Below are 12,652 nucleotides of genomic sequence, written 5' to 3'. Positions count from 1 at the left end.
GTATGTTCATACATAGTACATCTGTGTAAAGTGGTTATGACAGTCCGTAAGACCGACCAAATGCAAATGCTGGGCTTTAAAATTGCTACAAGCAGCAAGAGTAACGAACGCAGGTCACAAATGCTCATACATGTGGCAAGGGACTACAAGTGTGTGTGTGCATGCCCGTCGCAAAATCATATTCTTTATGCGTATCAACGCTTTCATACCCTTCCCACGAATAACCATCGAAACGCTTACATGTTGTTTGCATGAACGTGGCGAACGCTTTACAAATTTCGGTATACCCTTCACTCAAAAGGAACGAGCTCAGACCGTCGCGAACAATTTTCAATTTTTGTGCGCTGCTGCTATTCGAGAGACCATAGAGAGAGAGCATAAAGAGAGGGAGAGAGTGAGCAAGGGAAAAAGAGCGCATAGCCGTGCTTCACTTGGTAATGCGTGCATTTCGTGGCAGCGCTCGCAGCACACTGATTTTGTCGTGCCTTATTTTCAATGCTTGAGCCTCAAGAGACTGAGCCGAACAAATACGAAGTTGTGTAGTCTCCTCAGCGCATTTTTTCGTCGGTGAAAAAATTTGTTCTAGATGTCTAGTCTATGTGTTCTCCGGTTAGTGATACTATTCAAGGTTTTTAATTAAAATAGTTTTATTTTCCTTAAAAAATTTAAATCTTCGTCGAAAAATCGGCTCGCTGGCCCAATGTACAATGTGAAAACACTTTCGTGTCAAACTATATGTATAAATATATTTAAACACATACATATGTATGTATGTACATTGTAAATTTTCAATTAGCAATTTGCTATTTAACCATGTAATATGCTCATATGTGATATGTGAAAACATTTAATAATAAATTAATTATTGTATATAATAAATATTTCATGTGCTTACCTAGCTAGAACACAATGCCGGCCTGTGCTCCAAGTATATAAGGATTTAGCTTCTAATGATATTACAGATGACCGCGATCCTATAAAACGTAAAAATTTTGTATTTAACATACATATGAATCTATATCTGTTACATAAATATAGTAAATATTGTACTTACCAAATTGTTCCCCATTAACATCAAATTTTGTCATTGACATTACTTGAAATTCACTAGCAAGACATGGTGAACACATTATTAATATGGGTAATGTTATAATTAGACAATAAGGCAGTCCACCACGAAAGATGTCAGCCAAGTTGTCTGCTTCACTTAACATTTTTAATTTTTTCCCATGTAAGTAAAATTAAATTGAAAAAAAAATTAGACCTCACACTAGTGCTGCAAAACTATCGGATCAGTATCGTTATAATAGATATTTTAGAATTTTGGAAAACATCGAAATTGTATCGATATATTGGACATGTAGTGTAAAGTGTTTTGCACACTTTTTTTCGAGCGTTGCGTCCCACCACTAATCAGAGAACACATAGACTAGACATGTAGAACAAACTTTTTCAGCACCGAACAAATGCGCTGAAGAGACCGGACAACTTCGTATTTGGTCGGCTAAAGCTAAAGCTGACTAAGTTATTTTACTTGCATACACCTGTTTATGTATGTACATATATGAACGGGTGCTAGAAAGTCAGCTATTTAAATAAAAGCGCCTCTTCAATTAAAACCCAAAATCGTTCACACCATTAAAAGTTGAGGTAGGCACTAGACGTCTGCATGAATGGCAAAAAAAGCACATGCAACTGTACAAAGTCATCATTGAATTGAGTGAAAACTTGTACAAAACGAAATGAGAATGAGTGAGCGACTGAAGTCGTGTTTCTCTCGGCAGCACAAAAATATAGCCGAAAAGAAACGAAGTGAGTGAGTGAGCAGCAGAAGCTATTAAATGTTGTATATTGAATACATTCGAATATTGTCAGCTGTTTTCTGCTGTGTGTATCTGTTAAAAGAAAGAGGAAAAAATAAAGAAATATGTGTGCAATGTATTTTTTGTTGTGGAATTTTTAACTTATATATTTGTTACAAATAATTAATTAATAATATTAGAATTTAACAAGTAAGAACGTTGCAGTCGGGCGTTACCGACTGCGGAATACTCATTCACATCCCATCAACAATTTAGTAGTTAAGTTTCGTTCTAATACTGTAGAATATACAGGTTTTTCCGATTTGCCACGCCCCAACTGGGCGTAGAGACCTCATTTTTGGTCAGTTTTTAGAAAGAGATAACGTTACCCTAACTGCAAAGTTTGAATGCTTACCCTAAAAAAATGTGAAAATTACAGGGTATTTTTCGATATGCCACGCCCCTAAAGAGGCGTAAAAATTATTTTTGGGGAATCGATAGAGGAGGCTACCAGTAACTCAACTATCCAAATTTGAAGCTTCTAGCTATTATACTTTAGGAGATATAAACTTTTGCGGTTTGCCACGCCCCCTGTGGGCGGACATATATCTGACAAAACTTTTTGGTCTTGGGTGATCAGTCCGAGTATATATACAAAATTTGAGGTCTCTGCCATCAATAGTGTCCAAAATATAGGAGAATTTAAAAAATCACTATATCTTCAGGTCCGATTTGCCACGCCCCCAACGGGCGTAGACTTATAATTTATCTTCAGACTTTATAGAATCATACCATTAGCTGACGTGCAAAATTTCAGCATTCTAGGTTTACAACGTTAGGAGATACAGTTTTATCCGATTTGCCACGCCCCCAATGGGCGTAGATATATCCGCCATAGCTCGTGATCTTGGGTGGTCAACGCGGACCTACATACCAAGTTTCAGCTTTCTAGCTCTTCAACAAACATGATTTCTGGTATATCGGAAAATGCATTTTCCGATTTGCCACGCCCCTAGTGGGCGGATCGGGAAAATTTTAACACTTTATAAATCGGAGATATACACGAGTATGTGTTCCAAATTTCAAGTCTCTAGCTTCAATAGCGCCGAAATAGATTGCGTTCATACGGACAGACGGACAGACGGACAGACGGACGGACGGACAGACGGACAGACGGACGGACAGCAAGACGGACATTGCACAAAACCAATATACTGATTCACTTTCGTGAATGAGTATAAAAACATAATTTTATTAATGCTATCAGGGTTGGAAGCTATTGACCAAATAAATATTAAAGAAAAGTTGATCTGTTTTTCCAAGCAAGTCGGACAAGACCAGCGTACGCCTCCACTACCAGCTTTAGTAGTGGACATAATCTTGTCATAATCACGCCCAGTAAGACCTGCACACGTGGTATGCATCATATTATCGCACAACCAGCAATTTATAAATTGCGGTTGAGCAGAATCAACTGCCTGCCTGTAACTGCAAGATTTTTTGCAGCAACTCATATTGGCAATTGGGATCAAACACAAATTACTGAATGTAAACACAAATGTAAAAAACAAAGAGAGGTATAAATGTGTTGAGAGCGAGCCCAACAACAAAACAGCCGTTACAGAGCGCAACGAAAATATATGTTGAGAGAGCGAGTCAACAACAAAAACAGCCGTTAAAGAGCAGATCGAAAGTACACAGCGAGAGAGTATACTTGCACAACAATCAAAAATTCGAGAGAGGCAAATACAACAACAGTAGATAGTGAGAGCAAATTATGCACACACTACACTAACAAAACTTAGAAAGAGTGAACTGGGGAGAGCGCCAACAAATAGAAACACTAAAGCAAAAATGCAAATAATGAAACTAATGAACCGACGCTGCACACAAAACTTCACAAAATAAAAAAGCAAATTATTAACAAGTAAGAACGTTGCAATCGGGCGATACCGATAGCAGAAGACTCATTCACAGCCCAAACGCTGTCAACCAGAGTATATAGTGCAATTTTCAAGTCTAGTGCGCAGCAAAAAACACGGCATGATGCCATTAAAATTGGAAAATCATCGATAGCTATTGCATTCAAATTACATACATATATAATTTATACAATTTTGATTTTTATTATATATTTATATCCATACATTGGATACCGGCTTCAAGCTAACAGCAGATCAGCGCGATTTTCCTATGCTTGTGCACACACTCATCGTCTATTCTATGCGTACAGACAGAAGCGCGCCTTTTCTCACATTCTTAGAATTTCGATTGATTTCTGGACTTTCTAGCCGTTACTGCAGTTTTGTCTGATGACGCTCTCTTATTAAGCTATTCTATTTTAGCAACTTATTGCTCGAGCAAAGCAGTGGTGCGGGTGCTAAGGGCGACGCAAGTAATGTTTGAGTAGAGGAGGTTCGAACCTTTACTGTGTTATTTTTTTTATTTTTCATACATATTTCGTTTTTTATAAAATAGATATTTTATTGGGAAGGTGCGAGCTTGACTGAATGGCACTTAATAGATGGCTGACGCATATAAATGTCGCAATTCGGGCACTGTAAATGCCGATTGCCACGCCCCTAGTGGCCGTAGACTCCTCAATTTTAGCCAATTTTTAGAACGAGCAACCGATTAACTAAATGCAAAATTTGAATTCTTACGCTCAAAAAATGTGAAAATTACAGGGTATTTTTCGATTTGCCACGCCCCTAGTGGGCGGATCGGGAAAATTTTAACACTTCATAAATCAGAGAAATACACGAGAAAGTGTTCCAAATTTCAAGTCTCTAGCTTCAATAGCGCCGAAATAGATTGCGTTCTTACGGACAGACGGACAGACGGACAGCAAGACGGACATTGCACAAAACTAATATACTCATTTCACTTTCGTGAATGAGTCTAAAAACACAGCGAACCACGGATCAAACCTTGCACAGGAAATATAGATATTTACAATATTCAACCGAACCGCAATTATGTGAAATTTAACATTACCATATAACTAAGAAAACAATAATAATTGCAGAGCACAAAAATAAGCACGTCTGTTAACTCTCACTGATAACTCTCTCTTATACATACGACTATCGTTCAAATATTTGAACTGCTTAAACGGCTCTTTCCCGTTTAGGCCATCGAAGTTAAAATTGGGTATGAAGTTACTTCCGATGACGCTGTCTTCACTAGATTTTCCTTTGCAATCTTTTGAAGTATTCGCACCTGTATATAAAATAAAAGAAAAATCATTAAGTTAAATTATATTACACAAAAGATATAATGTAATTACAAAAGTCTTTTTATCCTCTTTGACTAGCTCGTTTACTTTTTTTTGAATCTTCCATGCTAAGGATGGGAAATATATTTGATATATATTTAAGTACAGGTATCCCTCGTATAACGCGATAGTTATGATCCAGAATAATTGCGCGTTATGTAAATCGGCGTTATCTAAAACATGGTTTTCATCAGTGTTTGAAAAGCTGACAGTCACAGCAACAACAGTCGTAATTTTGTCTGTGCTGTGCTTCTGCAGCCAACAGCTTTCGCAGTTCTGTTATTGCTAGAACTGTTGCTGCGAGCATTTTCGACAGTCGCAGTCGCAGCAAAAGCAAAAAACAATTCTTGATCAGCAGCGCAGCGCTTCGAACTGCGTTCACTGGCGACAGTCGCAGTCGCAGCTAGAGCAAAAACTGTCGACTGCCGAACAGCACAGGAGACAGCTTCCACAGTTTTTGTATATATTTCAAAATTCAAAAAACAAAATTTAAATAATCATATGCACGTTAAAAAAATTAAAAGCAAACTAAAACAAATTAAAGGTTTATTAAAAACTTTATTGTTATTCTTCAAACTTAATCTGTTAAACTGTCTTCAAAGATCTTTGCATGTTATAATTCCTTCCTTCGCGTTATATAAGCCTAAATTTCGCGTTGTATTGAAACCTAATTTCACCAAATCGCGTTATATCGAAATCGCGTTGAATAAGACCGCGTTATACGAGGGATACCTGTATATGTACACTTAAGATAGTCAAATTACTGCTTTCACTAATATAATGCAACAAGGCAATTTATTATATGTATTATATATGTACTTATAACTTACTGTAGAATACTTCCCTTTAAATTAATAGACATAGACAAAAAAACCATACGAAAGAATGCACGCATTCCACGCAAAAAACGGTAAAGTCCAAAACGAAATGCGGCGATTTCCTCACGACGCAACGAAAGACGAAAATCATTTGTTGATTAGCGGGGAAGGGAAAACGAAGTTGACAACAGCTCGATTCTGTCGTATGAGTAGTCGTTTTTATTTTGTGCACTACAAATGCGCTGAAAAAAATCTCATAAGTAATGCATTACATTTTTCTCGTATGTAATGCATTATTTCAACCGACCTCATTCAGGTCGTCGCCACTGGGTATGCTCAATGTTTTCCTTGCTCTCTCAGAGACATCTGCATGGATGCATTCAAAAGGACTATTGAATCATTCATTTTTAAATGAGCACACTTTTTTTTCCTGTACAGCATTAAATAAGTACTAGCACTGACCAGAGAACACATAGACTAGACATGTAAAACAAATTTTTCTACAGCAGAAAATGTTAAGTTGGTCGACCACTATACTTCGTATTTGCTCGGCTCGGTCGCTGGAGGTTCGAGCAGTGAAAATATTGCACGACAAAGTCAGTGCGCTGCAAGCGCTCAAACGAAATGGTCCCATTCTTAATGAAGCACAGCTATGCGCTATTTGTCCTACTCCCTCTCTCTATCTCTCTCTATGGTCGCTCAAATCACCGAACTCAGCAGCGCACAAAAATTTAAATTTGTTGGCGACGATCCCATTTTTTTCCTTTTGAGTGAAGGGTATACCTAAATCATAAAAGCGTTTGTTAGGCTCATGCAAACAAAATGTAGCGTTTCGATGGATATTCGTGGGAAGGGTATGAAAGCGTTGATACGCATAAAGAATATGATTTCGCGACGGGCAAGTACACACATACTTGCAGTCTCTGGAAACATGTGTGATTATTTGTGACCTATGTTCGTAACTCTTGCTGCCTGTACAAAATCACTGTACACTGGTGTGCAGTAAACTTACTGTACAGTGAGTTATTATTATTTTTATACCCTGAACCCATTAAAAATGGGAAATCAGGGTATAATGGTTTTGTTGAAATGTATGTAACAGGGAGAAGGAGGCGTGGCAGACCCCACAAAGTATATATATTCTTGATCAGGGTGACGAGCTGAATTGATTTGGCCCTGTCCGTCTGTCCGTATGTATGAACGCGTCGATTTCAGAAGATATAAGAGCTAGAGACTTCAAATTTTTTTTCAAATGTCCGTAATTACAGCGCGCATATCAAGTTTATCATTAAAAATCGATAACTCATCCCGATCTTTTTTTATCGATAAAAAACCTTATCGAAAACCAGTTATAAAATTATATCTTCTACACCTTTATCGCTAGAGTATCCAAATTTTTAATGTATGCTTATATGCAATTTATACAGTTTCGGTTTTTGTTAAAATTTACCCCCCACCCTTAAATTCACACCCTCACCCTCACTTTTGTAAAAAGCGTATTTCAAATACTAGAGTAAGAAAGCTCTAGTCGAGACTACTCGACTACGAGATCCCCTGAACCCTTGGAGTAATAGCTATTTCAATAATTTTTCGCGTCTATCAGCTTACACAAGAAACACGCACACACACACACACACACACACACACACACACACACACACGCACGCACGTACGCACACACAGGCATACATACACACACACGCATACAGACACACATACACACACACACATGCACCATGGGAGAGGTGTTTGAGAAACTGATCTGCTCTAGGCTGGAGACTGCGATTGCAAGCGCCGGAGGCCTGTCACCAAACCAATTTGGATTCCGGAAGGCCCGGTCAACAACGGACGCGCTTAACAAAGTTGTCGGTCTGCCCACTTCCGCTATTCAAGGCACCAGATGGAGGCACGGGACGAAGGAATACTGCATCATCGCGACCCTGGATGTAAGGAATGCTTTCAACACAGCTAGTTGGGATATGATACTGAATGCGCTGTCACAATATAATATCCCTAAATATCTAAGAGAGATAATAAAGAGCTACTTCAGAGGAAGAACACTGGTATACAACACGAGTGAGGGTCCCCAAACTCATACAGCGTCAGCTGGAGTACCCCAAGGCTCAGTGCTGGGGCCTCTCCTATGGAATATCATGTACGACGGCGTACTGCGCTTGGAACTACCAGCAGGCGCGCACACCATTGGCTTTGCTGATGATGTAGCTGTCGTAGCCATAGGAAAGGAGCTCAAAGATACAGAGGATATGTGCAGCGAAAGTATCAATCGCATACGAAGCTGGTTGACAGGAGCTGGGCTCGAGCTTGCGGCACACAAGACCGAAGTTGTACTAGTCAGCAGTCGCAAAAGAGTGGAAACTGCCAATATAAAGATCGGCAGCGTCACCATTGCGTCCAAGAGGGCGATAAGATATCTTGGTGTCATGATAGACACAAGATTAACTTTCCGCGAGCACTTAGAATATGTGCATAAAAAGGCAGCTGATTCTTGTAGAGCTCTCTCGAGAATCATGCTTAACACGCGGGGACCTAAACAGCAACGACGTCTCCTCCTAACGAGCGTCATTAGGTCTGTCATCCTCTATGCTGCGCCAATATGGGCAAGAGCGATGGCAACGCCGAGCTACAGCCGAGGCATTTGCGCGATCTACAGGCTGAGCGCAGAGTCAGCTGCGCTTTCAGGACTATCTCCGATGACGCGGCGCTCGTCATAGCCGGTATGGTGCCACTGGAGTATTTGGTCCCGAAGCCGTGGAGCGGAATTCGCACGGGCCTACGCGACTCAACGTTGTCAGGGCGAACAGCATCGCACGATGGCAAAGAAGGTGGAATAGCTCAGCTAAAGGGCGGTGGACGCACATGCTCATCCCGGAGCTTGAACCATGGGTTAACCGCAAACATGGCGAGGTTAACTTCTACCTTACGCAGATCCTCTCGGGTCATGGATGCTTTCAGAGCTATTTGAAGCGCTTTGGCCACGAGGAATCTGACGAGTGCCCCTGGTGCGAGCGAGGGCATGTGGAAGACGCCAACCACATTCTTTTCGAATGTGGACGGTTCCTGGAGGAGAGGCGTCGTCTGGAAGCACCTTCGCGGCCACGGTGATGATGGAGCTCCGCAGAGTCGAGCGATCGAGAAGACGAGCTGTCCCAGGCTAAGGTAGCGCATAGTGCTTGCGAAGCAATGCTTTACGGCCGTCCCGCAAGCACCGCGCGCTATCCTAGCCACCACGCAACTTGTAATTTGCTATATAATAAAAAAAAAAAAAAAAAACACACACACACATGCATACACACACACACATACACATACACAAACACATACACACACAAGCACCCACGCATAAACACGCATGGGCGGCAGTGAGCGCTTACTATGAGAACTTAATTGCTTAATAATTTTTTTTGTGGACGTACGATCTTCATGAAACTTATTATTATGATTAAGGTTTTTATCGATAGAAAAAGATCGGGATGAGTTATCGATTTTTAATGATAAAATCGATATCCGCGCTGTAATTCTCCTGAAATCGACGCGTTCAAACATACGGACAGACGGACGGACGGACAGACGGACAGACAGACAGACGGACAGGGCCAAATCAACTCAGCTCGTCGCCCTGATCAAGAATATATATACTTTGTGGGGTCTGCCACGCCTCTTTCTGCCTGTTACATACATTTCAACAAAACCATTATACCCTGATTTCCCATTGAAAATGGGTTCAGGGTATAAAAAGTATACGCATGGGTAATGGAGAGCCGAAGGAAACTTCGTCACCTCATTACTTTCTGCATTACAAAATTCAATAATTTCATGCACCCGGGAGAAAAAGCGGCCATTCCTTAAAAAAGTAAGGCAGCTTGTAATCGATCTTTTCATGCACACAGGCGACAAGTAATCCATGAGTAATGGACAAAATAATGGGCATTTCCGCCACTGGGAAATATGAATGTACACACATACGTGCGCGTACACATGGGAATGCAAAATAAAGTAAAATGCGTTGCTCACTTGCAATCGGAAAAAAAGAGAAGAAAGTGGAAGAAATGCCGATTAAATATTAAATAAATATTGAATTGAAATTATAAAGAGAATTATCTAACAAATGTCAGAGGCGAAATGCCGGTTAAATATTGAACTAATGTTTAATAAATAGAACTATCTGACAAAGGTCAGAGGCGAAATGCCGATTAGATATTAAACAAATTTTTAATAGAGAGAATTATCTGACAAAGGTCAGAGGCGAAATGCCGACTAGGTATCAAACAAATGTTTAATAGAGAGAAGTATCTGACAGAGGCCAGAGGCGAAACGCCGAGTAGATATTATACAAAAGTTTAATAAACGACTCTTATTTTATCTGACAGTGGTCAGTGGCAGTCTGCCGATGAGAAAGTCAATAAAATGCAACTTGCTCGACAGAAGCATTTAATTAATAATAAATAATTAAAGGTTGATTTTTTTTGCTTGTAGACAAACATCTGTACTTGCTCGCAATGACCGAAAGCGTCAAAAATGTGAAAGTTTGGGAAACGCATTGTTACAAAATGAATGGGAAAAATGGTTGCGAGCTTTTAAGAAGGAGGTGGAAGATGTCAAATAAGTACTTCAGAAAAGGACGAAATTGTTGCATTTAGGTGGTTGCAGACGGTTGCATACGCAGTTGCAGACGGTTGCATACGCATTGCCGGGTGCCATAGTAGAATTTAACGAGGCCGATCAAAATGATGTTTTTTTCTGTATTAGTCGATAAGTTGATAGCTTACTTCTCCCCTAATAATAAAATAACCAATTTAAAATCGAGGAAAATTCATCAGAGTGATTGTGGAAGGTGCGGACGGCCGGGACACAAGGAAGACAGTCAAATGTGCCCAGCACGTCAAATTAAGTGCAGTCGTTGCTCTCGGGTAGGTCATTTTGCCCGCAGATGCAGAACAAACCTTAAACGCCCATATTCACAGCCGAATAATAAAGAAGCGATAGGAAATCCCAAACGCAAATATGTGCATCGAATGAAGACGGGAACACAGAGGAGAATAAGACAATCCAACGAAATTGTTTTAAGATAGACAGTGACGAGGAGTATGAAGAGATGATGCAATGCAGAATTAGAGGTGCGGATGTTTCCCTAGTCATTGATTCGGGATCTTGATTTAACCTTATCTCGCAAGACGATTGGTTAACTGTTCAATTAAAAAAAGCGACAGTTTTTAATGTCCGCTGGAATTCACAAAGCCAATTTAGGGGATACGCCTCAGATCAAATCCTTAACGTTATTTGTATTTTCGAGGCACCGATATCGATCAAGCAGAGCCCCGAGTTGATTGCATCCTTTTTTGTAATTGAAAAAGGACGGCAGTCACTGCTGGGACGAGAAACGGCAACGAAGTTGAACGTTCTGCGAGTGGGACTACCGGTTAACAATATTGAGATGGTGCCACCATTTCCCAAGTGGAAAGGTAGTAAGGTAAAGCTAACGATAGACCCCTACGTCAACCCTGTGAAACAACCAATGAGACGGATTCCGGTTGCGCTGGAAGGGAAAGTCAATGAAAAGTTAGAGGAAGCCTACAAACTAGACATTATTGAACCGGTCAAGGGTCACAGCCCGTGGATCTCTCCGATGGTGATTAATTTCAAAGGTAATGGTGATATTCGTATATGCTTGGATATGAGGCAAGCCAACCGGCCGATTCTTCGCGAGAACTGCCCTTTGCCGACATTTGAATCATTTATGACTAAATTAAGAAATGCCAGGACGCGTATCATCAATTGGAGTTAGATGAATCAAGTAGGCAGATAACGACTTTCATTACACCTCGGGGGCTATTTAGGTATAAGCGACTAATGTTTGGAATCAATGCGGCGCCGGAAACCTTTCAACGACGAATGGAAGAACTCTTAGCACCGTGCAATAACGTCATGAATTATATCGACGATGTTATAATATTCGGGAGTAACAAAGAAGAGCACGATAAAACACTGGGAAAGGTTAGAAGCATTTTCAAAGATAATAATGTGACTCTAAATAATGGAAAATGTAGTTGGGAAACAAACAGAATTAAATTTTTGGGACACATCTTAACAGACAATGGAATTGAAGTAGATCCTGACAAAATTGAAGCTATTAGATTATTTCGTGCACCCAAAAATAAGGAAGAGACTAGTAGTTTCCTGGGACTAGTAACCTATGTGGGCAAGTTCATCGCAGAACTAGCGGACCGAACGGAACCTTTACGTGAACTAATAAAGAAAGATCGAAAGTTTATTTGGCGGCCAGCTGAAGAAAATGGGGTTCAAAAGCTAAAGTCAGCATTAACTACGAGTCTTTCATATTTTAACCCCAAAAACAAAACGCGATTAATCGCTGATGCTAGTCCAGTGGCTTTAGGGACAGTACTATTACAATTCAACATACACACACATACAAAAACCCTTGAATAGCCTTGAATAGCGGAAGTGGCCAGACCAACAACTTTGTTAAGCGCGTCCGTTGTTGACCGGGCCTTCCGGAATCCAAATTGGTTTGGTGACAGGCCTCCGGCTCTTGCAATCGCAGTCTCCAGCCTAGAGCAGATCAGTTTCTCAAACACCTTTCCCATGGTGTCTAAGAGACAGATCGGTCTGTACGAAGATGGCTCATCTGGTGGTTTGCCAGCCTTGGGTAGCAATACCAGATTCTGGGCTTTCCATTTTGCCGGGAACGTCTCTTGGATCAGGCATTCGTTAAATAA

At 40.4% G+C, this 12,652-nt stretch overlaps 1 protein-coding gene and 1 long non-coding RNA gene across 3 annotated transcripts in view; one reads left to right on the top strand and one right to left on the bottom strand.

The window, feature by feature from the left end:
* Positions 1 to 1,319, bottom strand: part of LOC108620430 (BOS complex subunit ncln) — a 41,446-nt gene extending 40,127 nt beyond the window's left edge. The window contains exons 1-2 of the mRNA XM_089465741.1: positions 1,055 to 1,319; positions 896 to 974 (exon numbers count right to left, since the gene is read on the bottom strand). Coding sequence (XP_089321867.1) covers positions 896 to 974; positions 1,055 to 1,214 — 239 coding nt within the window. The 5' untranslated portion in view covers positions 1,215 to 1,319. The remainder of the gene's footprint in view (positions 1 to 895; positions 975 to 1,054) is intronic.
* An 89-nt stretch (positions 1,320 to 1,408) lies between these two features.
* Positions 1,409 to 6,140, top strand: LOC149270070 (uncharacterized). 2 transcript variants are annotated; one of them, XR_016269484.1, is made up of 2 exons: positions 1,409 to 3,218; positions 3,309 to 6,140. It is a non-coding gene; the product is annotated as an uncharacterized LOC149270070 (long non-coding RNA). The 2 variants fall into 2 exon arrangements; XR_016269485.1 differs by having other exon boundaries at positions 3,298 to 6,140.
* Positions 6,141 to 12,652: the final 6,512 nt, after the last annotated feature.

The sequence above is a fragment of the Drosophila arizonae genome, chromosome 3, assembly GCF_054131065.1.
Source record: "Drosophila arizonae isolate 15081-1271.41 chromosome 3, UAZ_ARI_1.0, whole genome shotgun sequence".
Lineage (NCBI taxonomy): Eukaryota > Metazoa > Arthropoda > Insecta > Diptera > Drosophilidae > Drosophila > Drosophila arizonae.
Note: the sequence above shows the minus strand (reverse complement) of the source record. Positions and strands in the feature narration are given on the sequence as shown.